The following is a 27757-nucleotide window of genomic DNA, read 5'->3' as shown; positions in this document are numbered from 1 at the left end:
CCAGCATTAATTGTTTGTAGATTTTTTGATGATGGCCATTCTGACTGGTGTGAGGTGATACCTCATTGTAGTTTTGATTTGCATTTCTCTAATGATTAGTGATGTTGAGCATCTTTTCATGTGTCTGTTGGCAATCTGTATATCTTCTTTGGAGAAATGTCTGTTTAGGTCTTCTGCCCATTTTTTGATTGGGTTGGTTTTTCTTTTTGATATTGAGCTGCATGAGCTGCTTGTATATTTTGGAGATTAGCTCTTTGTCAGTTGCTTTGTTTGCAAATATTTTCTCCCATTCTGAGGGTTGTCTTTTCATCTTTTTTATGGTTTCCTTTGCTGTGCACAAGCTTTTAAGTTTCATTAGGTCCCATTTGTTTTTGTTTTTATTTCCATTTCTCTAGAAGGTGGGTCAAAAAGGATCTTGCTGTGATTTATGTCATAGAGTGTTCTGCCTATGTTTTCCTCTAAGAGTCCTACAGTGTCTGGCCTTACATTTAGGTCTTTAATCAATTTTGAGTTTATTTTTGTGTATGGTGTTAGGCAGTGTTCTAATTTCATTCTTTTACATGTAGCTGTCCAGTTTTCCCAGCACCACTTATTGAAGAGACTGTCTTTTCTCCATTGTATATCCTTGCCTCCTTTGTCATAGATTAGTTGACCATAGGTGTGTGGGTTTATCTCTGGGCTTTCTATCCTGTTCCATTGATCTATATTTCTGTTTTTGTGCCAGTACCACATTGTCTTGATTACTGTAGCTTTGTAGTATCGTCTGAAGTCAGGGAGTCTGATTCCTCCAGCTTCGTTTTTTTTCCCCTCAAGACTGCTTTGGCTGTTCAGAGTCTTTTGTGTCTCCATACAAATGTTAAGATTTTTTGTTCTAGTTCTGTGAAAAATGTCATTGTTAGTTTGATAGGGATTGCACTGAATCTGTAGATTGCTTTGGGTAGTATAATCATTTTCACAATGTTGATTCTTCCAATCCAAGAACATAGTATATCTCTCCATCTGTTTTTATCATCTTTAATTTCTTTCAGCAGTGTCATAGTTTTCTGCATACAGGTCTTTTGTCTCCTTAGGCAGGTTTATTCCTAGCTATTTTATTCTTTTTGTTGCAATGGTAAATGGGAGTGTTTCCTTAATTTCTCTTTCAGATTTTTCATCATTAATATATAGGAATGCCAGAGATTTCTGTGCATTAATTTTGTATCCTGCTACTCTACGAAATTCATTGATTAGTTCTAGTAGTTTTCTGAGAGAATCTTTAGGATTCTCTATGTGTAGTATCATGTCATCTGCAAACAGTGACAGCTTTACTTCTTCTTTCAGATTTAGATTCCTTTTATTTCTTTTTCTTCTCTGATTGGGAAGTGTAAATCTTTTGTTTGTCAGAGTTGAAGAAATTAAAGAAGTGAATGTACAGAAGAGGAAATACAAACAGCCAATAAAGATGTGTAGTGATGCTGGATTTCAGTAGTAATCAGGGGGAAGTACAAATTATAGCTATTATATGATGCAGCACTGTGTACCCTTTAGGCAGGTAAATTTTTAAAATTCAGTAATATCATGTGTTGTGAGTTATTGTAAGCTACTTATAGAAGGCAATTGGGCTGTGTTTATTAAAAGTAAAAACATGCCCACTCTATAACCCAGCAAAATTCCGTTTCTTACCTCTTTCCTGCAGAAAGAACCACAAGTGCCTAGGTAGTCACACCCAAGGATGCCCTTGGAGCACTCTGAGTGATCCCTAATAATGGAAAAACCCAAATGCCCAACAATAGGAAAATAGCCAAATAAACTGTGTTGTATTCACATTATAGGATGCACAACAGAAGTTAAAAAGAATGAGATGAATGTATATGAGCGAACACGGTTAGCTCCCCTCTTCAACAAACACCTCAGAAGAGGTGTCTTCACTCTTTCAAATTCCTCTCCTATTCTCTTTTTTTATAGTAGTAAAATATACTTAACATAAAGTTGACCATTTTAACCATTTTTAAGTGTACAGTTTACTGTGGCTTTAAGTACATTCACATTGCTATGTAACCATCACCACCATTCATCTCTAGAATTTTTTCATCATCCCTAACTGCTTCCTGTTCTCTTTTGATCCTACCCAGTCAGCCTTCCCTTACCTCTGTACCACCAAAACTGCTCTTATCAAGGCCACCAATGACCCTCACGTTGCTTAATCCAATGTCAAGTCAGCCCATCCATTCCTTCCCCTTACACCACTTGACCCCAGTTGGTCCTTCCTGCCTCCATGACCATTTCTACCCTTGGCTTCCAAGACCACTCTCTCCTGCCTCTCCCCTTCTTCACGGGCTACTACTCTCAGTCTCCTCATCATCCCCACCTCTTAAAGTCCAGCACCAGGGGCTAGTCCTTGGACTCTATTTCTGTCCACACTCACTGTCTCGGTGATCTCCTTCCATCTCATGGATTAAAACACCATCGATGTGTGGAAGGCTGGAAGGCACCCGTGCAGAGCTCAGCCCTGAACCCCAGACCCAGGCGTCCATCACACCATCCACCTCCAGCATCTCATGGCAAAGCTCAACTCCTGGTCTCTCCCCACCCCCAAACCTACTCCTCTCATGGTTTCCCCCATCTCAGTCAATGGAAACACTATCAGACATGCCTATTCCCAGCCGCCATCATTTCTCACTTGAGTTACTGCTACAGCCTCTTCTCCAGTCTGCCATCTGCCATCCCCCCTCTGCAGTTTCTTAACAGGGCAGCCAGAGACAGTTTTTAAAGATGGGAGTTAGAGCATGTTACTTCCCTATGAAAACCCTGTAGGACTCCCCCTCTCACTCAGAGTAAAAGTAGGAGCCATCACTACAGCCTACAAGGGTCCTTGGGACCTGGCCATGTGGCCTCTCGGACCTCCTTGCATTTCCTTGCTCTTGGCCACACTGGCCTCTGCTGTTCCTCAAACAGGCCAGCCATGCACCAGCCTCCCGGCTCTGTACCTGCCATCCCTGGCCCCATAGGGCTTCCTCGCAGCCTCTTTGTTCTTTATTCAAATGCCATTTTCTCAGTGAGGACTTCCTGACCACCCTTAAGAAGATGTATCCCCAACATTTCCATCTCCCCTTTTCTGCTTTAAGTTCTATTATAGTGGTGGAAGCGAGCAAATAGCAGAAAAATACAAAAATTATAAAACTATATAAAAAGGGAAGAAAAACACAACCCCTTAAACAAAAGGTATATTGACAAGGTATATTCAGTGGGTACATGCATTTGCATAGAAGGAACATGTCATACCTGTAACGGTGATTTTGGTCATGAAGGGGAGGATGGGGCTGTAGTATTGTGGTTTTATACAGGAAGGAATGCATGCATTGCTTACATAAATTAAAATAAAAACTTTAAAAGAGAGAGCTCTTTTGGAATGGAGCTAAATCCCCTCAGGAGATCTAAAATAGCAATTAAAATATCACAAGTTTGATAAATGTTTATGCATATTTATCTGCAACAAGCACTGCGCTGGGCTGTGGACCACAACAAAAAGAGATGCCTAGCCTCTGCCTACTCGGAGCTTCCAGGCTGAACAGATGATGCTTCATGGAAGCATGGCCCAGGCCCACCTGTGGACCTTCTATGGGATCAGGTCGGGGGCCCCCTCTCTGTAGGTGAGCCCCTCCACTCGGCCTGGGTCTACTCCAGCCTGTCTGCTCCACCCCATCTCGCATAAGGAGAGGCTCAGCAAGGGTGTGCAGGTCATTCACTCCCCCAGTGTTTCAATGAGAATACCTGGCAGCTGCTGCATCTTGGAAATGGCTGAGAACACATTAAAGATACCTTACACAGTGGAACATGTCAGAACTCTGCCCAAATTCCCTTGATTCCTTTTTCCTGTCTTTATGTCCCTTTACTTCCAACAGCTTACCCCGGGTGGTTTTTCAGGGCTGCTGGCCTGTTTTGAAGTCTGTCCTTGGGTTATTGGAGCCATTCTGAGCAGGCAGTGGGAGAACTGGAAGTGCTCAGGAATTTACGTCCCTCCCTCGCCCCACAGCCCCTGGCCAAAGACTCTTGCATATGGGAGCCTGAAAGCCCCTGCAGCCTTGTTTCTTTTTTTTTTGTGTGGTACGCGGGGCCTCTCACTGTTGTGGCCTCTCCCATTGCGGAGCACAGTCTCCGGACGCGCAGGCTCAGCGGCCATGGCTCATGGGCCCAAGCCGCTCCGCGGCATGTGGGATCCTCCCGGACCGGGGCACGAACCCGCGTCCCCTGCATCGGCAGGCGGACGCTCAACCACTGCGAAACCAGGGAAGCCCCAGCCTTATTTCTAGTTGGACACCACTTGGAGGGATAAAGAGGTGCAATTCACATTCAGAGTTTCCCTGGGGCTCAGGCTGAGACCCCTCCTTTATTGGCTTTGCACCCCAGCTTGGCTCTCCCCTTCCTGGTGCTGCTCCCCCCACCGCCGCCCCTCACTGGTGTCCCTTGGGAGCACCTGCTTACGAAATTACCACATACACTGCTCATCTCAGGGTCTATTTAGGAGATCCACACGGAGCACACCTGATCGTTTTCAGGGCCTTATGACCACGCTGTGGCAGCACTGGCCTTGGCAACTGCTGGGGCATCGGTACCCTGTTTTTCCATCTGTAGCTCTGTTAGTGCAACCCCGAGAGCATGGAGGAGTGGCTGCACTTGAACTAAAACACAATTGATTTATAAAATCAATGGGATTTTAAAGCAGGGCTGGGGAAAGAGCAAGATGGCTCTCAGAGCTGAATTGATTTAAAGGGTAAGTATTGAGGCAGAAAGATTAATGGAGAAGAGAGAGGTGAGGTAATGGAAGGGGCACTCTGCAGGGGGCCGGACGAGATGGTTTCATGAAGTTAATGCAATTTGCAGCTAAGGGCAAGGGGGCCTCGCCAGGTTCCTGTGCTGTCTTGGGAGCACTGCATGAACCTCAGATGATTTATTACAGGATGGTTCCTGAGTGCCCCCTACCTTTAAAAATTTTGTTTAGTTACTTAGCTTCTTTCTGGGCTCCACTTGGTCATCTGTTCTTTGCTAAGTCCCCCATCTGAGGGGTCTAGAGAATCAGCCAGGCCCTCCTAATGGGTCTCACTTAGGGGCCTGAAAGGTGAAGGACAAAGGGGAAACCCACCACCCCCCTTAAGTAAAAAGTATTAATTTTAATATAACTCTGAGGGAATCTAGAAAGTTTGGATTTTTTCCATAATGATTATTTTAATGCTTTCAAAACATCAACATAAAAGATCACTTTCTTTACCATTATTTTTATTGGCTCTTCCTGGGTCTGTTTCCTGACTCAGCTGGTGCTGGTCTTCAGCGAGGGGGTGCAGGAGGCAGGGCAACCCCCAAACTGCTTGACCTGCACTTCCATGCAGTGTGAACCCCCAGGTTCAACTGGATCCAGTGTTTTTTATCCATTCATGGGGCTTATAGGGCCTCCTGGGTGTCCATCCTGTGCAAGCCACTGGGGTATGGAAATGAAAGGCACGTGCCTGCCATGGTACAAGTAAAGGGAGAACAGAGACATCCAAATACAAGAGCCTGTCATCTCGGCACATATAAGGGGAAATGAGAGTGTGAAGGCAGCAGCAAGGAAGTCAGGCTGGGAGGTTGGGAGGCCAGAAGTGAGGCTGAAGCTGGACGAAAGAATGGAGGAAGCTGTTAAAAGGGATCAGGTTATGCCACCCCCAAATATGCTACTTTGGCATATTGAATATTTTGAGCTGAAGGCAACTGAGAAATAGCACACAGGAAGAGCTCTTCTCCCACCCCCTTTCTGCTCAAAAGCAGGGCATAAATTTCCCTTTGTAAAGGTGCCTTGCAACTCCTGTACCAGGAAAAGGAGAATGAGATTCTTATCATCAGGAGACGACTTGAGTCTGCATAATGAACCTTACCATACTTTTCCTCGTCACCTTCCCACAGTTTACTGACACTGGGTTTAACTGCCTCTTTTCTATAAAGCACCTGCCCATACACTTAAAACTATCAATAAAATGTATGTCTTTTCTCCTGTTAATCTTTTAGCAAGTTAATTAGCAGGCCTCAGGTGCAGAACTTAAGAGGGTAGAGGAAAAGTTTTTCCTCCCCTACACTATGGAAGGCTGGGAGGGAGAAAGGGTGTGCCCAGCAGATGGAACAGGAAGACATGCAGGATGAGAGAGCATGGGGTTAAACCCAGAAAGTCTGGCTCCCAGGCTCTTAACCCTGACTCTCACAAGACCCATGTGCCTGCCCTAGAACAGACCAAACCCTAACCCCTTCCTACCAAGACTAATGAAAAACCTCTTTCTTTGAGAAAGACAAGCCTGATCGACATCACCTAACCTCTATCCACAGGCTGGACCTCCAACCATCCTGCCATGGTGGGATCCCTCTTGCTGCATCTCCTTTAAAGAGGCTATGCTTTAGCCGTCATCGACATGGGTAGGAAGTCAGGAAGATGAGAAGGCCTCTGTGAGCCTGTGTGCAGTCAGGTCTCCAGCTTCACTTCCCACTCATAACACACACCCCACCCTTTGCAGATCAACGACTGGTCCCCACAAAGGCCATTTTGTGCCAGACAGCTGCACCTCTGTGCTTGCCCGCCTGATGAGCCCTGACACTCTTGAAGTGTTGTTGCAGCCATTTCCTACTATGTGAAGACTCCTCTAGCAGGTTCCCAAAGCAGGGGCTTGACTGCCATCCATTATGCCACCCCATAGATGGCACACACTTCTGGCTGGACACATGCCTCTCAAATCTCTGTGTTGATTTGTGAGCTTCTCATGGCCAGAGTGGGTGCCCTCCTCATGCTTGATTCCTGGAATGTAGCAGAGAGCCTCTCAAATGCTTGCTGAATGAATGAGTGGACATAAGACAGGAATCCTCAAGTTCAAAGAAGATGGGAAAGATCAAATCCAAGAGACCTTGTGCCTCTACAGATGATCTTCCTGGGCTGGAAGAAATCTGCCAGCGGGATTTCTCCTACCCATGGCCTGTTTCCACATGATGAAAGGTTTAAGGGCACAAGATCACTGATTCCACTCCTGTAATCAGAGGAGCGCAAGTAGGAGCAGGAAACACGGAATGTAGTTTTCCTACTTTTCCTAGTTTGGTGGTGGGAGTGGAGAGGCCAACTGAGGTCATGGAAAGGGCACAGGATTTGGAGGCTCTTTAGCCTCTTGGAGCCCCAGGTTTCCACATAAAATCAGAGCAAAATACAAATCTTATCCACTTCCTAGACCATGGTGAGGAAGAAATGAATGACACTTTGAAAGTGCTTTGTGAACAGAGAAGCACTGAAAGGATGAATGGTGGTGAGTACTGTTTCTCTTTGCTGCAGGCTGAGGCCTTGGGAGGCCTCTATTCCCTCTATTGGACCTTGTCTGGGAGCAGCTGGCCCCAGGTTTGCTGCCTCTGCTCCTGTTCAGATTAGCAAGCCATTCACCAGGAGCCAGGGATCAGCGGAGTCGATGTAATTCAATATTGATTATAAATTTCATTTCTGCCTGCCTACGGGTCATTAGCTTAGATCAATACATTCTCCACCCTTGGTTAAGTAATCATGGAGGCTGTTGATGACTTCAGCAGTCAGGCAGGTCCCTGGCTGCCTTGGTTGGGGGAGCCCAAGGCAGCTCTCCCGGCCTAGGTCTAACCCAGTTCAGGCCTGTCTTGCAAATAAATCATTTATTCTTGTCTGCAAACGTGAAGGTCATGGCCAAATCTTCAATTCTCTGGGGCCAAAAGTCCAGCCTGGGGTTCCTGGAGCCCAGCATCTGGAAGTGCCTTATATCCCAAGTGTCTAAGAGTGCTGGGTTATGGACTCTGGGTATCTCCCATGGAAGAACTCAGTTTTCCCATCAGCTGATATCTGGGAGGAGAGGCAGGAGGAGGGAGGAGGCCTGGATTCACTGAACATAAACTGCCACCTTCATCTCCTAGCACAAGAGCCGCGGTGGCTGCAGATGGACTGGTAGTCTGGGGCTGGGGTGTGTCCAGAAGCAGGGGAACCTGCTGGCAGTGGCTGAATGTGCTCAGGAGATGTGCTCTGACAACGGTCCTGCTGTCCCCGCACGGCCTCTTCAGATGGCAGATAGGAAACACCATCAATCCCACAGCATTTACTAACATCTATCTCTCTTCTCCCTGCCCTCAGGGTCACTCTCTGTAGACCCACTGCCCACAGTGCAGCCAGCACCATTGTCTAAGGCTCTGTCCAGACACATCACTCCCCTGTTGAGAGCCCTACCTGGATGTGGGATGGGTCTGTTCTCCCTGCCGCATCACCTGGTCCCTTCACTGCCTTCCTGTGTAGCAGGCTCACAGTTGGCCAAGTGCATGTGCCTCTGGGTCTAAATTCTTCAGAGAATTTAGATTCTCTCTGCATCTCAGGCAAAGCAGGTGCCATATCACCTAATTAGGTTACTGGCCCTTTGCTGTCCCACACTCAGGGCCCTAGAGGTGGTCTTAGGGAGCCCTCAGGGCACCTGACAAGCCTGGGCGGGGGCAGCATGGGATGACCATGGGCATGTTTGGGAAGGCCACACTATTCAGAACCAAGCGATCAGAGGAGGCCTATGAACCCCATGGCCACCCCTTAAGAGCAGAAACTCCCCTCTGAACAATCTTCCAGTGTGAACTGGTATGAGGTCAGGTGACCTCCAGTCTATCACTTCTTGACCACAGCCCTGCAAGCTTTAGGGTGAGACCTGGCAGGCTCCTGCTCTCCCACCCCCTCCCTTCCCCAGCCCCCAGAGGCAGCCACTTCAGTTGGCTCCTTTGGTATTTACCTCCACATTTCTTTCTTTTTTTTTTTTTTGCAGTGACTTCTCTTGTTGTGGAGCATGGGCTCTAGGTGCACAGGTTTCAGTAGTTGCAGCACAGGGGCTTAGTAGTTGTGATGCATGGGCTCTAGAGTGCTCGGGCTTTAGTAGTTGTGGCACACGGGCATAGTTGTCCCGCGGCATGTGGGATCTTCCTGGACCAGGGCTCAAACCCGTGTCCCCTGCATTGGCAGGTGGATTCTTAACCACTGGACCACCAGGGAAGTCCCTACCTCCACATTTCCAAATAGTGTTTATTTATCGTTATTTCTTTCTTTCACTTTTTCTTGATTACCCTCATCTAGTTAATTAACACATGCATCAACTCACATATTTATCTTTTTTGTGTGTGCGAGAACATTTAAGTTCTACTCTCTTAGCACATTTCAATGATACAATACAGGGTTATCAACTATAGTTACCATGTTATACATTAGATCCTCAGATCTTAGTCATCTTATAATTGAAAGTTTGCACCCTTTTACCAATTTCTCCCTATTTCCCCCATCGCCCAGCCCCAGCAACCACTTTCTATTTTTTGTTTCTGTAAGTTTGCTTTTTCTGTTTTTGTTATTAGATTCTACATATAAGTAATACCATGAAGTATTTGTCTTGCTTTGTGTGGCTTATTTCACTTAGGATAATGTCCTCAAGGTCCATCCATGTTGTCACAAGTGGCAGGATTTCCTTCTTCCTCATGGCTGGAAACTATTCATATATATATATGTTTTTATATATAACATTTTCTTTATCCATTCATCAGTTGATTGACACTTAGGTTGTTTCCATGTCTTGGCTATTGTGGATAATGCTGCAATAAACAAGGGAGTACAGATATCTCTTGAGATCCTGTTTTCGTTTCTTTTAGATATATACCCAGAAGTGGAATTGCTGGGTCATATGGTAATTCTATTTTTAATTTTTTGAGGAACTGCCATACAGTTTTTCATAGTGACTGCACGAATTTACAGTGTACAAGAGCTCCCTTTTCTCCACATCCTTGCCAATATTTGATATCTCTTGTCTTTTCGATAGTAGCCATTCCAACAGTTATGAGGTGATATCTCAATCTGGATTTTGATTTGCATTTCTCTGATGATTAGTGACACATTTTCATGTACCTCTTGGTCATTTGTGTATCTTCTTTTGCAAAAATGTCTATTCAGTTCTTCTGAATTTTTTAATCTGTTTAATTTTTTTAATCTGCCCATTTTTTAATGTTTCTTTTTTGCTATTGAGTTGTATGAGTTCTTTGTATATTTTGGATATTAACCGCTTATCGGATATATGATTTGGAGATATTTTCTCCCATTCTGTTTCTTTTAATTTTGTTAGTGGTTCCCTTTGCTATGCAGAAGCTTTTTAGTTTGATGTAGTCTCACTTGTTTATTTCTGTTTTCTTTTCCTTCGCTTTTTGTGTCTAATCCAAAAAATGATTGCCACCACTGATGTCAAAGAGACTGTCCCATATGTTTTCTTCTAGGAGTTTTGTGGTTTCAGGTCTTATGTTCAAGTCTTTAGTCCATTTTGAGTTGATTTTTGTGTATGGTGAAAGATAGGGGTCCAGTTTCATTCTTTTGCTTGTGACTGTCCAGCTTTCCCAACACCATTTTTTGAAGAGACTGTGCTTTCCATATACTGTCCGTTGTATATTGCTGGCTCCTTTGCTGTAAATTAATTGACTACATATACATGGGTTTATTTCTGGGCTCTCTATTTTGCTCCATTAATTTATGGTCTGTTTTTATGATGAATCACTTCTTGATTTTTTCCATTTTAAATGTTACCTATTGACCTCTAACTATGGAAGATGAGGATTTTATTTATTTCACTCTCCTGTCCCCATCACACATAAGTACCCACTCCATCCTCCCAGTGTACTTTTAGTTGGATCAATATGCAGAATTTGCTTTATTAGTACTACGTAATTGCTAGTCCCAGTTGAGCTATGTAGTATACTGTAATATTTTGTGCACCACTTTTTGTTTTCCCTGGAGTTCATAATTGGCTTGCCTTTTAATTTGCTTAGTGTTCTACTATGTATCAATAATTCAACCTTAAATATTCCAACAGTTCTTCAAATCTAATTTTCATGTATTCACAGGCAGTGGGCATCTTCTTAAAAATCACACTGCATTTTATTACTCAAAGAATTTATAGCTCTCCTGGAGACATGCAGGGCCACCTGCAGTGGTGTTTGGATAGTGTGAATCCCTGTGTTGGGTTAGGGAGAGGGCATAGGCCTCAGCACTGGATAGATGTGAATATGAATTCCACCACTTGTTGGCAGGGTACCCACAATTCTCCTTCCACATCTGTTGAAATGGGAACAATGATGCCTCATCATAGTGTAGTCATGAGAATTAAATAAGTACAATGGAAATGTCTGGAGCACGAAGGGCACACAATAAATGTTGGTTTGCTTACTTGTGGGAAAATCAAGAAAAATAAGGCCAGTGAAAGTACTTCATCTCACTAACAGAGCTTTCTCTCTGTATCCCCAAAGTATTGACCAGGCTCTGCACATTCATCAGGGCTTCTAAGACATTGATACTCCTTTGAAGAAAAACAGCTCAAGCTACTGGAGCTTTGCTCATCGGGCTAATGACCTCCTTTAAAAGAAGGAGCCTCCTTAATCACAACATCAATTTTATTTTGAAATATTCTAAACAAAGGCAGAAACTCTAAAAGAAAATATTGATATAGGTTGATGGCATTAAAAATTAAAAACTTATATACATCTGGGGGAAAAAAGCCCTTGATATAAAAGTAAAGGGCAAGCAACAAATTGGGAAAATATTTGCAACATATAAATCAATCAAGGGAGGGCTGACTTTCCTAAGGACCTGGACCAGTTAGGTCCAGAGACAGTGCTTCAGCCTTCCAGGCTAATGCTTTCTCTGCTATTAAGTCACTCACTCACTCATTCATTCATTCATTCAACATAAATATATTGAGTACCTACCAGATGCCTGGCTTTGGGGTATAATGATATTCAAAAACAGAAATGGCCCCTGCTCTCCTGGAGCGCAGAGTCTAGTGAGGTGACAGTTATTCACCAAATAGTCACACTCAGGAGTGTACAACTACAACCCAAGGGAAGTGCAACAAAGGAAAGGAGAGCACAGAGCAGAGGACCCAGTTTAGACTGGGGTGTGTGGGAGCGCTTCCTTGGCTGGCGACACTTGAGCTGAGAACTGGAGGGTGAACAGGAGTTAAGGTGTGTGTGTGTGTGTGTGTGCGTGTGTGTGTGTGTGTGTGAGAGAGAGAGAGACAGACAGACAGACAGAGAGACCGAAGGAGGCATTCCAGGTAGGGAAACAGGGTGCCAAAGCCCTGTGGTAGGAGGTCCATGGAACAGTTGAGGAATGGCAAGAAGGCCAGTGTGGCTGGAGCCTGGAGAGTGAGAGGAGGCTGGAGGTTTGGCCAGTGGCTAGACTGTAAGAGGGGCCTTAGGGGCCATGGTAAGGATTTAGGATTTTAACCCTAAGAGCGATGGGGAAGCCAACCAAAGGATTCCAAGCTGGGGCTGGAGGAGGAGGCCGGAGGTGGGTACAGGCTGGATTTACATTTGAAAAGATGGCTTTGGAATGGAGAATGGATGGGAGCGGGTGGGGTGAGGCAGAGTGTTATTGCCACAGGGTAGAAATGATGATGGCCAGGATGATAACATGAGGTTGAGTGAGACAGGCAGAGTCAAGAGCTCTTTGGGAGGTAAAACAACACGGCTGCCTTCCATACCTTATCCTCTGGAACAGGGCAAGACCAAATCAATAAACCTTTATTTTGGGCAGTACTGATGGGCACAGAGGAGGCCTCAATCAAGATTGGGGGAGTACACAAATCTTTGAAGAAGTAGACCCTGGGTCAGTGGATTTCAGGAAAGGGAGCAATCTCAGCAGGCTGGGGTAGCATCAGGGTCAAGTATTTTGGGGCTTTGTTCTGACTATGGCCTGGACAGACGGGGATGGACCCGGTACCCCTCACAGAATCTGGTGATGGGCATGAGCTTACAGCTTGGGGCTCCGCTGCCTTTCCTCACCCTGCATAACTACCCACGTTGCTCCCAGGACAGAGGGTGCCAGTCTTATGTTTTTATTTTCTATCTTAAAAAATAAATTGCAATTTTTACAGTGTCACAGAACATGTGCACTTGTGACTTGCTCCATTGTGTGATAAATTCATGGAGTTTTAGTAAATGTACCTTATTTTTCTTCTGGGAAAACCGGCAGGGGTGGGGTGACCTGTCTCTTCCATTCCCACTCTGGAAATATGGCAAAAGTTCTCAGTGGAGTTGGAGCTTGCCAGGCGTGGTATCAGGAAAGGCTCCCTGGACAGGACCCTGGGAATCAGGCAGGAGCTGAGTGGGGCAGAGTCAACCACACCTGGGTCCAAATGGCCTGGTCTGGCTTCCACAGGCCCTGACAAGCTCGGGTGAGTCTGAACTGGTCCTAAGCACTAGAATCACAGTATCAATGGCCAGTGTGAGCTGGTATGAACCAATTTGGACCACTTTCCCAAATCAGTCTACATTGTGGGATGCACGTAAAAGCAAGCACATTGTTTGAATATACTGGCCTGTTTTGAGACATTTCCAGCTGGTTTGGGTACCTCCCTACTTTTTGAATTATTATTGTCCTCTTCTGTGTGTGTGTGTGTGTGTGGTATGTGTGTGTGTACAACACCTGCCTCATCTGCCTCTAACTGCTTCTTGGAAGTTGAGCTCAGATTATTGACCAAACTTAGTTTTATAAGCAGGTAAATGACAGTAGGGTTTCTCCTGGGAGGTTCTCAATCTTGACATCTCCCCCTCCATGGGACAGCTTTAGGATGATGGCAGCCTTTGCCGGCTCTCTCAGGGCTGGCCTGGATGGGGACCTTCCAGGAAGTTAACAGCCAACATGACCCTGGGGAAGAGTCCTTGGGAAACCCCTATCTGCAGAGCAGCAAAGGCTTCTGAGCCAGCTGACAGGGGCTGGTTTTATTAGCTGTTCCAGAAAGTGACCCCAGGTCTTTTTCACTCAACCCATTGTACCCAGGTGGTGGTGTAGTCTGGAAGTATGCCTGGAATATGTATCAACTGGAGCAGTCTGGACAAGGCAGTGTGTGGATAGCAGGGCCTGTGATATGTATCCTATAGACAGGCTGGGTTTATGACATGTAGCTTGCCCAACTCCTAAAAGGTGCAGAGGGGGATGAATTTTGAGGAAAGGTCTTCCTTCTACCAGAGCAGAGCCCAATTTCTTAGAGGCATTCACATATAATTTTGGTCTGCATTCCTACAGAAATGTCTCTGCGTGATCTGACTCCTGACTTGGTCTCCAGCCCCAGCCTCCTGGCCCTGTGTGCCCCTCCCTTCCCACAGCATCAGCACATGCCGATCGCTGCCTGAAACATGGCCTCCTCCCTCCACCACCCGTTGCCTAGGTAGCCCCACCATTCTTCAGCTCACAGCTCAAGCACCACTTGCTTCCTCTGGAAGCTTCATTTGTAGTATATATTCTTATGCTCTTAGAATACTCCTTGTCATGGTTTATGGTCATGTATTTTTATGGGTAAATGATTATCTTATAAATATCTGATATATAGCACCATAAACTTTATCTTTTAACATATCCTACAAGATAATATCATCTACTAGAGGGGTTCTCAACCTTAGCACTATTAACATTTGGAGCTGGAGAATTCTTTGTTGTGGGGACTGTCCTCTGCATTGCAGGCTGCTTAGCAGCATCCCAGCCTATATCCACTAGATGCCAGTAGCACTCCTTAGTTGGAACAACCAAAATGTCTCCAGACATCGACAAATGTCCCCCAAGGGGCAAAACAGCTCCCAGTAGAAAACCACTGACCCAGAACAAATGTTTTTAAGAAGTCTGACATTTCAAAGGCAGGCTTCCTGAGACCCCTTTGCAAAGCACTGGTTTCTTTCTGACCAGCCCCATCCAACAGAAAGATAATGTGAGCCACGTAGGTAATAGTAAATGTTCTAGTAGCTGCATTAGAAGCAAGTAAAAGAAAAAAACAGGTGAAATGAATTCTAATCCATATTTTATTTAACCCAATATATCCAAAGTATTGTCACTTCAGCAGGTGACCAATGTAAAATAATCATAGAGATATTTTACATTCTTTTTTTCCGAGTCATCAAAATCTAGTGTGTATTTTTCTCAGTTTGGATTAATCACACATCGAGTGCTCAATAGCCAAGTGTGGCCAGCATTTTAGACAGGAGTGGGAGAGGAGACCCAAGCTCTCTTAGAGAACCTGGCCCAGCCCACCCCTTGCATCGTCACCAGGCTGTACTGCTACCCCTGAGCAGAGCCATGCACAGTCCTCCCTTGCCCACTGGGGCCCACAGGTGACAGCCCATTCCGAGCACCCCATGGAGGGGCTCTGACTACACTCTAGAGGGCCAGCCTGCCCAGGAAAGTCATCCAAATGCCTGCAGCGTGCTAATGAGATGGATGTGTGCCCGTGAGCTCACAAGAGCCTGGAGGGTTCCTGCCTCAAATATACAAACACTTGGGTGAGGCAAGCACTGTTTCCAAGCTCCCCAGGCAGAAGCTCCACCCACCTCCAAACCACCCTCCTCGTGCTCCTTGCTCACAAGGGAGACTCAGCCCTCCACAAACACTGGCCACATGGAAGGACACATTCTATTTCCTTAAAACACAGATGCTCTCATCTAAAATGACTGGCCAAGAAATTGCTGTCCAGGGAGATGCTGTCCCTAGTCCCAAGACTTGTACTAAGGCCCCAGGCCATTCTGCAGGGCCGCGGCCTGGTTGGGGCGCTAGCCCAGGGCTGCAGGATCACCCCTGCAAGACTCTCCCGACTCTCATCTCTTAGTTATCTCTAGACACTCCCAACACCCACAACTCCAGGCCCTTCTGCTTCCTGGGAGTTCTCCCAGGGGGAGCCCCTGCCTGCCTGAGGGGTTGCTTCCTGCAGCCCAGCTGTGGCAGCTCCTGTAGGCTCTGCAGAGCAGCCTCCCAGGTAGCCAGAATGAAGACCTTCAGTGGGACCTGGCTGTCTGGAGAAGCCAGGGCATTGCCCTTCCTAGTGAGGGCTACTTTTGTCTTGGCAGCTAGGGCAAATCTTGAGCATTCAGCATTTCCCTTTTAGTAGAAAACTAAAGTTTTACCAGAGTTGTCACTCGGTCACTTTGGGCAAGCCAAGGACTCTGTAAAACATGGAATGTGGGGTGAAGCCTGCACACCCACTGGGGCAATAAGCTGGCCATCACCCTTTGTCAGTCTCAGATGTGACCCCCACAGACCCCAGGAGCGTCACTAGAGAGGGCTGTCAGTCATCAAGATGCCTCCAGAACGCCTGCCCCATCTGACCCCAGCGTGGCAGCCAGCTGAGTATCCACGCCCATCGGCCAACAGACGCACGCACACTGTGTCCAGATCTGCCTCAGGAAGTTGGACTTACCCCTCCTGGCTTGCCTGATCTTTGGGCTCAGCATGTTCCTGCCGCCTCCTGGACGGAATCGCTGGGCCGATCACGCTGTCATCCACTTCCCTTTTCTCTTCCTCTGGCCCAGTTGCCCCTCATGCCCCGCTCAGGCCCCCATGGCCGCTGGCGTCACCAGCGAGGCTCCCTCGGCTGCCTTTCCTGGCTCCGGACCGACGGCTTGCCTTGGACTATGTAAACCTCAATGCATTATTTGTCCATCTCAGAATTAATTCCCACCCAAGCGAACCATTAAGAGGCTCAGTAACGGCTGCTGATCAATCACCGGGCCAGGGCGGGAAGGCCTGACTGTCCCTCTGCCTGGCCGGGGCGCACGCGGCACAGCCCATCCCAGAGCGGAGCTGGCGGCCGGTCGGGGCGGAGGCGAGAGGAGGGCGGGGCGGGAGGAGCTGGGCGGAGCGCGCGCGGTCCCAGCTGGTCCGATGGTCCCAGAGGGCGGGCGGGCTCCGAGCTCGGATCCGCCCTCTGCGCGGGGAGGGCCTGTTGGGGATGCGTGCCACTGGCTGGAGCCACCAAGAGGCCGCAGGAAATGCTCGGCATCTGGCCGCCCGGGTCCCGCACGCCCTGCCAAGGCCCGGAGGTTGGGCAGCGGGTGGCTGAGGCCCGGGCGGGCCAAGGATCCCTCCAGGGTCCGTCCACTGGGGACCTGCTCTGCCTGATGTTTCCTGCCAGGGGGGCCCAGGAGGCCGTCTATGACAGTTCCAACTGTGGAGACAGGTGTGTCTTAGAAGGAGCGTGCAGCTTTGGCATATTCAGAGCCTCAGGGGACTGGTCCAGCAAAGCGGGTTAGGGATGTTAATTTTTTGCCACCTTAATAAGGTGAAAGGAATAAGAATGCGGTGAAGCACTTAGTTCAGGGCCTGCACATAGTAAGTAGGATCTCAAAAACTGTTCACTGGGTAGTGAAATCTCTGCTAACTGCCATGTTTCTGTTTAATACTAGTACAGTTCTAAAGAGTGTACGGTGGGGACTTTTGGGAGGTTCAGACTCAAGATCCTAAAAATTGCCCAAGAAATGCAATCACAGTAACTGTTCTCATTTATTAGGTGCCTACTATGTGTCCTTGAGGTTGGTGCTTTATACTCAGTATCTCATTTAATTCTCAAATTCCCTGAGGCAGGGAAGCCTTTATCATGGCTTTTCAGATGAAGAAAATAAGGCACAGAAATGTTAAATATCTTGCCCAGAGTCACACAATCCTGTCAGGGCTGGGACCTGAACCCAGGCTGTCTCTACATCTTATGCTTCTCTGTGATGCCAGTCTAAGTACCCCGATTCCAACCACTTCCTGTGAACGTTCCCGGCTTGAGAGCCCTCAATGAACTTGCTAGATGGTGAGGACCAGACTTTGTGCCCCTGAAATCACCCCATGTGCCCTGTTAGGCATTTGCGCCTGGGGCTGGGTTCTTTGGGCCTGGGTACTGTGTGATCCTCTTAATAGGTGGAAGATGAGGGATGTGAACAGGGACCTCTCTGCTTTGAATGGCCATGCTCCCACCCTAATCTTCATAGCACTGCTATGTCCGCTGGTCCTCAAATGATGGATGGATGTGTAATCAACTGTAGTAGCTGGAAGGGAAGAGGGTCCAGAGGCTGAGGGGTCCACTGCAGCTGTCTGTGCTGGGAAGAACAGGATCTGGACTATGGAGAGGAGGGGAGGATGGGAGAGGTTAAGGACTCACCAGGATGTGGTAGGTCAAATTGCCAGGGTGAAGGGAGAGAGCAGAATCCCTGGAGACAAAGCTGTCTTACTTAGCATCCAGTCACTTACTCTGGCCCTCAGCTGCTCCTCAGAAGGGATGAATAAGTACAAGTAAGTTTGCTATAACATTCAAGGCCTTTTATGGTACTGGCCATGGTTTCCTCTGTGACCTCTCTTGCTAATGCTACACACAACCATATGCATGCACAGCCCCTGCTCCTGTGTGCTCCCAGTTCCTTCTCTCTGGAGTGTGTGTTTCAGCCACAGAAGTCTGATCATTCTAAGCAAGTCTCCCATGAAACTGTCCTGATTCTACCTCCAGAAGGAGAGCCAGTAAGCACTTCCTCAGGGCTCTTATCTGTGTCCCTCAGACTGCCCAGTGCCCCTCCTGCACGCCCAGCCCTGAGCCTCAGGTTGGACTCAGGCCAGGAACTCCATGAGGAATATTGGCTTGACGGGCAGATTCGAGAAACACCACTGAAATGACAGAATCGCCCTCCTGTTTTTTGGGGCCCAGGAAAAGGTCACATCAGGCTGGGACAGAGGCCATCTAGCAGGAGAGGAGAGATACAGAGCTGGAAAACCTCAAGTCACATCAGGGTCACAGAGGGAGGTCCCATGGCCATTGACAACATCTTGAGCAATCACGAAGGCCTGTGAGTAATGCAGCCTGGACCACTTCCAAGCCAGAGGCAGGAAAAATACCCTGAAGACTTAGTTTGGGTCCACTCACACTTGTTTTGGTTAAGAAACCACTCCCGGGAGCTTTTTCTGTGCAGCTGTTTCCCTGATGATATTTAGCTGCTGAGCTTACCCACCTGCTTTTCCGGGGATCAGCATTGGAAATGGGCAAAACCACAGAGGCTCTAAGCTCAAGCCCAGAGTAAAGCTGGGAAAAAGGGCAGGAGCTAATCTGAACTCTGCACCAGAGAATGGTGGGGGGCATGGGATGGTGGGGGGCAAGCTAGCTCTTTCCTTCTCTATGCCCTCAGACCACATTCCCAGTACTTCTTTGGATGAAGGGATCCATGGGTTCCAGCTGGAAGGGACATTAGCACCCACTCCTTCCTGAAGTTTACAAACCCTGCACCACAGCGCTCTGGTCCTTCCAGCTCCCTCTGAGGCCACCAGGAGGGTGAGGTGAGGACAAGAGCAGGGCAAGGGAATCTGCTGAACATGGTGGCCTCCTGAGTAAGCTTTTATTTGAAGGAATTGCCCCACTCCTCTTACACAGGCAGGAATCCGAAGCCAAGGAGGGGAAATATGGGCCTCAATGAGGAGTGGAGACAGAGAGATGGCCCCCTTTCCCACTGCCCTTACAGCACTGTACCTCCCGGCCGTGGTCCTGGGTCTCCCTTTGCTGGTTCCCTGCCCTGCATCATTTCTGCATTTTCTAAGGGCTCCTCTGAGCCAGGCACCTCTGGGCACTGAAAGACAAGTGGAGAGGATTGGGAGGGCAGAACTGTCCAGAAGGCATTTGCAGAAATGCACACTTCTTGGTGGGATGGTTCACCCACCAACATCATTGGCCCAGAGCCAGGATGGCTTCAGATCAGTGGTTCTCAACCTTGGCTGCACACTAGGGAGCTCTGAAAGCTAACTTCTGTTTCACCCCTGTCAGCTCCGATTTAACTCATCTGGACATTGGTCCTTGGGAGGTGTAAAAGCTCCTCCAGTGACCCAATGTGCGGCCAGGGTTGAGAACCACTACTTTATTAGGTAATTTCATATCCTTGAGCCTGGAGCCACCAGAAGCAGTCTTTGACTGCTCTTGCCTCGAGGGAGGCTTCTTCTGAGGGAGGTACATGTTTGCCAATCAGTCTCCCAAATAGAAAGTGGAAAGGGGCCTATATCTCAAGGCTCAACATGAAACAGCTCCATGAGAGCTCCAGGTACTGTTGTATAGGTTGTGCACTGCACAAAGGTATCCAATAGGAGGGGGAATAGGGCTGGGTTCGGGCTCTGCTGGCAAAGCCATGTGTTCTAGCATGGTGAGAGGGATCTGCCACCAGAAGGGCAAGCCTTTCTCTAATTTACACCAAGATATCATACAGATAGCAGAGCCCTGAGTCTGAGATGCCTGCTCAGTGGTCACCAGCACCAATGTCCCCTGACTCCCTGCTTACGGCACTCTCAGTCTCTGTTGCCAGGCAGCTGAAGCTCTAGCTCCCTAGCACACTACTTTTGTCCATCCCACTGGTGTGCTGGACCAGCCAGCTGGTCCCAATAGCCCTGAGAGCTGATTGTTAAATTTTTAGGAATGTTGTAATTTTAACACAGACATCATTAGAAATTAAATTATGTAAACTTACAATTAAATAAACTATATTAGAAACAAAGGTAATACATACTCAACAGACATGACTTTCTAATTACTTACTACATTTTCCTATTGTCTACATTTTTAGGATTATTTCTCCCTATCCTATCTGTATGGTGTAAATACTATTACGATTGTTGATTTTTATGTCATCTTGACTGGGCCACAGGGTGCCCAGACATTTGGTCAAGTATTATTCTGGGTGTGTCTGTGAGGGTGTTTCTGGACAAAACTAACATTTGAATCAGTAGGTGGAATAAAGCACATTGCCCTTCCTGAGGTGGCTGGGCCTCATCCAGTCAGCTGGGGGCCTGATGAGAACAGAAAGGCTGACCCTCCCATGAGTAGAAGGGAACTCCTCCTCCTGAATGCCTTGAGCTGGGACACTGTTTTTTTTCCTGCCTTCGAACTAGAACTACATCGGCTCTCCTGGGTCTCCAGCTTGCTAACTACAGATCTTGGGACTTCTCAGCCTCCATGATTATGTGAGCCAATTCCTTGTTATAAATCTCTTGATATATACAGACAGTCCCTGACTTACGATGGTTCAACTTAGGATTTTTCGACTTTATGATAGTGTGAAAGCAATACACTTTCAGTAGAAACTGTACTTCAAATTTTTGAACTTTTATCTTTTCCTGGGCTAGCCACATGCCAGATGATACTCTCTCATGATGCTGGGCAGTGGCCATGAGCCGCAGCTCCCAGTCGGCCAGGCGATCATGGCCAGGAACTTACAACGGATACACTTACAACAATTCTAGATCCATATAACCATTCTGTTTTTTCACTTTCAGTACAGTGTTCAATAAATTACATGAGATGTTCAACACTTTGTTATAAAAGAGAATTTGTGTCAGATGATTTTTACCCAACTAATGTACATGTTCTGAGCATGTTTAAGGTGGCTAGGCTAAGCCAAGATGTTCGGTAGATTAGGTGTATTAAATGCATTTTTTACTTAACGATGGGTTTATTGGGACATAACTCCATTGTAAGTTGAGGAAGATCACTGTATATACATATAATCAAGCGATTTATATATCCTTGAGATATATATATAGATATATAGATATATAGATATAGATATAGATATAGATATAGATATAGATATAGATATATATACACATATCCTTGATTGGTTCTGTTTCTCTGAAGAACCCTAATTCAACTATATACTGGGCTGCTACTATACATCTCTTCCCAGCTCCTTGTTCACTGATCATGCTGGTATGCTGGTAGTTTGAAGCTGATGGTGGTGGGAATATTTATAATACACCAGGAAAATCAGCAAATGCTATCAATTGTGAAAAGAAAATAAAAAGTGGAGTTGGTATTGCCATGAGAGGTCTCTAAAATGAAGCCTGGAAGCCGTTGAGGAAGTGTGGCTTACACATGTCTCAGCCCAGATGGAATCTGATCTTTTAACTACATATTGTCCTAACGAAGACATCCAGAACACCTGCTAGAAACTCGAGATACTTATCAGACCCTTACCCTAGAATAATTCATGACAGCCTAGTCCTTAAGGACAAATATTTCTTTTCCTGTGTCAGAGTATAGCCTTGTGGCTTTTGCCTTTATAAGCCCCTGACTCCTTCTCTTCCCCGGAACACTCTTTGGAATCTGTCTCCCAAATTGCAATTCATAAGACCCCCAAATAAAGCTCTTTGTTCTTTGCAGCCTCGATATTGATTACAGTTTGACATAACCAGGACTTCAATTTTGTTTCCTTCCAGAAAGCCAGTTGTTAGGCATTTGCAAGCACGCCTCCGGTCATCCCCTATGAGGTTTGCTCTGTGTGCTCCAGTCACTGTCGACTCCCTGCTGTGGGGAGAGGATGTTTGCTCTCCACCCAAATCTGTTCTCCCCGTCCTCCTGGGCACACCTAGATGCTCCACATTTCCCAGCCACCTTGCAGTTTGGTGTGCCTGGGCCTCTGCATTGTTCACCAGCAGACATGTTGTGGCCACTTCTAGACCTGGCCCACAAAACTCCTCCCCTCAACAACCCTCCATGTTTGCCTCCCTTTTCTGGGGCCACCTTGGAAGCCCCGTGTAAAACAGGGCAGAGGCCCCATAGTCTGGGTCCCTGAATGACTGAGTGAGCCCAGCCCCTACTGTCAACCAGAAACATCTCAGATGGTTGCGAGAAGAAGAGCTGTTACCTAGTTGGTCCTCTTTGTTACTACAGCCAAACTTCCCACCAGATATACCCACTGCCTGCCTTTCTTCGCCTCCTTTGATGCATCCTTTTGGACCGTGTTTCAGTGTCACCTCCCTGCTTGGAGCCCTAGAGTCAGAGTTTACCACCTTTAATGTCTCCCTCATCACCCATACCTGAGGACACACAAACCTTCTAAAAGCCCTCCTGCCAGACCCTAAGACCTTACCCATAACTTAGATATATAAAATTTAAATTACCCATATTTATTACCTATAATTTAAAAATTAACCCATATTTTAAATATTATAGCCTGTAATTGAAATATAAACCATAAACAAAACTTATAGTATGCTGACTTTAAAATATTCTTTCTAGATTTTTTCTTTTTTTAAAAACTTTTTATTTTATATTGGAGTATAGTTGATTAACAATGTTGTGTTAGTTTCAGGTGTACAACAAAGTGATTCAGTTATACATATACATGTATCTATTCTTTCTTTATTTTTTTTTTTTTGCGGTACACGGGCCTCTCACTGTTGTGGCCTCTCCTGTTGCGGAGCACAGGCTCCGGACGCGCAGGCTCAGCGGCCATGGCTCACGGGCACAACTGCTCCGCGGCATGTGGGATCTTCCCAGACCGGGGCACGAACCCGTGTCCCCTGCATCAGCAGGTGGACTCTCAACCACTGCTCCACCAGGGAAGCCTGTATCTATTCTTTAATTGCAAAATTGTGTCAGATTATCAAAGGTGAACTTTTCTCCCACTTTGGTGGCCTTGCCTTGCTGGTACTCTGAGCATAGCCTTGGTTTCACCTCTGGGTACTTGGGTCCTGAAAGTTGCTATGTCCCTGAGGCAAGAGGGCAGGGCCTCAGTCCTGTTGCCTTTGGCCTGAAGTCTGTCTCTGTCCTTTGGCTCAATGCCCCCTCCAGATGTGTAGCTTGGCTTTTAATTTCAGTCTTGTCCACACACTGCAGTCTATGATACACCCTCTTACACATAGCCCAGGCCCCCAGAAGGGGTCTAGAGCCCTGGACTCTTACTTTTCTGGGTCTTTGGTGTCCTGGGATCCTGGGCAGAGAGTCAGAAGGACAAAGATGCAGAACCCAGGGTTGGGCACTGGAAAACCACCAGACACACTGGGCCAGCAAGAGCGTTCAGACCAGAATTCGGAGGCTTTGCTTGGAAAGCCCCCTACTTGTGACCTGTAGCCTCAGGCATGTTCCCTTGAGTCCTGCAGCCCTGGCCTCGGGGGAGAGGTGGCTTAGGCGTAACTAGGTGAGCTGGTTCAGACACCATAACCTTTGGTTTGAACCTCCACTATACCACTTGTCACCCATCCCCTTTCACTTTGCAACAGCTAATGTCCAGACAGCTGATGTCCAGGGAGGCTTAGTGTTGAGGTGATGGATGAGTGGTGTACCGGCTGGGTTCTCCAGTGGCAGATGTGGAGATGAGAGTTTTATGAGGGATGAACACTTGTTCAGGAAAGGGGAGGATGCAGGAGTGGGGTGGGAGGGGAGTGTCTGAGCCATATGTAAACCTAACAGTGTCTCTGCCAGCCCACCTGGGAGCTCCGAGGCAGATGGCCCAGAAGAGGGTCTGGCTTTGGGTGGAGATGGTTAGGTCCATGTACTACCTTCATTGGCTGTGGGCCTTCTCGGAGAGGAGCATGACCTTGGCTACCACTGCCTTGTGTAGTCATTGGCTGGGAGCCACCCAAGAAGAGCACAAATTTGGCTCAAAAGCTGAGGCTGACCCTGAAAGAGCTAACAGCTGGCGGTCAGCTGACCCCACTCCTTGCATCTGGGCAGCAAGTCCTTTCCTGAAAGGGACGCGAGCAGCGCAGTCGTGTGTACCTGGCAGGTCCTGTGAACCTCGCAGGCCTCATATTTAGGCCTCTGTAAGTCCTGGGTTCAGACTAACTCTACTCACCTAAGACTCTTTGCTCCACCTGGGCAACTGTCTGGGCTCCCCATTTAATTGGGCAGCTTTCAGATAAAATTTTATTCAGCTGCAAAGTCTCACTGTGGTTTCCTCAGAAGGGAAAGCTTCCATTAGAGGGTTATGTAGAGCCAACAATGGGACAGACCCTGCCCCCCTTTCGCTTGCAGTGGGACAACATGTTCAAAGGGCTCCATGGAAAACTGTCAACCTCAGGGCGCTATGGGAAGTGGCAGGTGGGACCCCAGCCCGCCAGGCCTGACACCCTGGGCCAGGCAGGGTCCCCTGCTAAGTTCCTGCTTCTGGCAGTCAGAGGCTGAGAGGAAAGAGGGAAATGCTACTTCACTACTGGGTTTTGGGTCCTGGGAACATGAGGTTCTGAGGTTTCAAGGAGCTGTCACCCTTCCCCTGTAGCAGGGGGTGGGGGACCCAGAGGTGGGGTTACCGCCAGCGTCAGCCTGCCCAGGCTCCAGTGGCAACCCTGTCCTCAGTCAGGTCCAACGAGGAAGCAGGTTTGAAATGATTTCCCCTCCCACAAAGAGCCAGATTTTAGAAAATGATGAATCACCACTTTGGTCAGTTTTCATTATTGAAAAACAAGTCTTCTCCCTCGTGAAAACACCTGCTTGTTGTGGAAAGGCAGGGATTGGAACAGATGCAAAGAATGGAAATTTCCCAGGCGCCTTCTCTGCCAACTCACACCTCTCCCCAAAGTCAAGATTCCTCCTCCGCTTGGCCAGCCCCTCCCTGCTGGGCACACAACCTCCATCGGCTCTTCCAGTCATTTCCCCTCCTTTTGCATCTTTAATCCTGCCCTCCCTCACTGGTTCTCTTCTCCAAGTTGACAAACACACTCAGGTCTCTCTTCTCTCAAAATCACACCTCCCTTTACATCATTTATTATAATGGAACGGGACTCGTTTGGGGGCTGTACAACATCTGGCCCCTTCCTGTTCTGGAGCGACCCCCCGCCACCTCCCTTTTTGGTCTGCTCTGTCCCTGCAGGCAGTTGGATGTGGCCATGTGATGTACACTCAGGCCATCAGATGCCCCTGCCTGGGTTTGATCTAATCTTGAACATGTCATGAAAAGACTGAGAGATGGTTAGATGGACTTCCCAGCACTGGCAGCAGTGATGATGTCCTGTTGTGACCTTGGTGCCTTCTAACACAGTGGAGGTGTCCTGCAGAGATGTCCTGACCACGCCATTACTGCAAGAAGATGATCCTGTGCTTCTTGCTTTTAGGCCCCGTGGAGCCACCATCATTCTTGGCTATTTTCCAAGCCTGGTTCTCCAGCTCCCAAAGGATTTTGTAAATCTCTGATATATTTCGAATAAATTCCCTTTTCTGGCTTTAGCTGGCTTGGGTTGCCTTTCTGTGACTTGCAACCCACAGAATTCTAACTGATGCCCATATCATGCCTCTCAGCCCCTGTTTTCACATTCCTCTCCTCTCTCACTTCCTAATTTTCCTAACTCAGCACAGATGGCACTGTCTCCCAGTTGTCTGTTCTCCCACAGATGACATTTCCTTCCTTATTTCCCCAATTATGCCACCAAGCTAATCATTGCATGTCTCAGACTGGAAACCACAGGCCATCCTTCCAGACCATGGCTCTAGTTTTCTACAGCCTATTGTCATATTTTCATGACCGACAGTACTCACAGCTCATCCAGAAGGTGCTGCTGGAGGAGGCCCTCCCACCCTGGCAAACACTTCTTTCCTCCCAACCTTTGCTTCATTCTCATCTGTTTCAAATCCAGCTCCTGTCTGGGTGTACACGTCTGACCCTGGTGAGGGTCTGATGCATACATGCCGCCTTGCTTTCGCCTGCAGGGAGACAGCATGCTCAAAGGGTTCCATGAAAAACTGTCAATCCCAAATCAACAGCTGGCAAAATTATTCTTCAAGATGAAGGAGCAATTAACAGATTCTCAGATAAACAAAAACTGTGACAGTTAATTGCTAGCAGATGTGCCCTACAAGAAACGTTAAAGGGAATCTTTCAGGCTGAAATGAAAGGACACTAGACAGTAACTCAAACCCACATGAAGAAATAAGGAACATCAGTAAAAGTAATGGTATAGGTAAATATTTAAGATGGTATTGATGCATTTTTCTTTGTAACTTCTCTTTTTTCTTATCTGACTTAAAAGGTAACTGTGTAAAAAACTTATAAATCTATGTTGATGAGCACACAATATTTAAAGATATAATGAGTGATGATGAAAATATATAAAAGTTTTTGTTCAGCAGATAAATGGATAAAGAAGATGTGATGTATATATACAATGGAATACTCAGCCATAAAAAGAATAAAATTTTGCCATTTGCAACATGGATGGACTTGGAAGGCATTATGCTAAGTGAAATAAGTCAGAAAAAAACAAATACTGTATGATATCACTTATATGTGGAATCTAAAAAATACAACGGACTAGTGAATATGACAAAAAAAGAAGCAGACTCACAGATGTAGAGAACAAACTTGTGGTTACCAATGAGGAGAGGGGGGTGGGGCAGTGGGAGATACAAATTATTGGGTGTAAGATAGGCTCAAGGATGTATTGTGGGACTTCCCTGGTGGCTCAGTGGTTAGGAATCTGCCTGCCAATGCAGGGGACACAGGTTGGAGCCCTGGTCCAGGAAGATCACACATGCTGCGGAGCAACTAAGCCCGTGCGCCACAACTACCGAGTTTGCACTCTAGAGCCTGTGAGCCACAACCGCTGAGCCTGAGTGCCACAACTACTGAAGCTTGCACGGCTAGAGCCCGTGCTCTGCAGCAAAAGAAACCACCACAATGAGAAGCCTGCTCACCACAACGAAGAGTAGCCCCTGCTCGCTGCAACTAGAGAAAGCCTGAGTGCAGCAACAAAGACCCAATGCAGCCACAAATAAATAAATAAATATAATCTTTAAAATTGTGAATCACTATATATTGTACAGCTGTAACTTATATACTATTGTACATCAACTATACTTCAATTAAAAAATAAAATAAAAAGTTTCTGTATACTGTATTTATTAATCCAAACTAGATTGACACAGATTAAGGTGTAATCCCCAAGGCAACCACTAGGAAAATAACCCCAAAACTATACAGTCAAAGAAACAACAAGGTGATTAAAAGGTTATGACAGACAATGTCCATTTAAATGGACAATATCCATTTAATTCTTTAAAAAAGAACTCAGTAATTGAGGATGTGAGGAACAAAAAAGATATGACACATAGAAAAAAATAGCAAAATAGTAGGAGGAAGTCCTTTCTTATCAGTAATTACATTACATGTAAATGAATTGAACTCTCCAAATAAAAGGAAGGTGTAGGTAGAATTGACTTTTAAA

General features: G+C 46.8%; 1 protein-coding gene across 6 annotated transcripts in view; it reads right to left on the bottom strand.

The window, feature by feature from the left end:
• ARHGAP22 (Rho GTPase activating protein 22) overlaps positions 1-16796 on the bottom strand; it is a 166107-nt gene extending 149311 nt beyond the window's left edge. For all 6 annotated transcript variants that reach the window (XM_081244067.1, XM_081244068.1, XM_081244069.1 and 3 more), the window contains exon 1: positions 16233-16796. In XM_081244067.1, coding sequence (XP_081100193.1) covers positions 16233-16266 — 34 coding nt within the window. In that variant the 5' untranslated portion in view covers positions 16267-16796. The remainder of the gene's footprint in view (positions 1-16232) is intronic.
• Positions 16797-27757: the final 10961 nt, after the last annotated feature.

The sequence above is a fragment of the Mesoplodon bidens genome (assembly GCF_964165515.1).
Source record: "Mesoplodon bidens genome assembly, chromosome: 1".
Lineage (NCBI taxonomy): Eukaryota > Metazoa > Chordata > Mammalia > Artiodactyla > Ziphiidae > Mesoplodon > Mesoplodon bidens.
The sequence above is the reverse complement of the archived record's forward strand: the minus strand, read 5'-3'. Positions and strand labels throughout refer to the sequence as shown.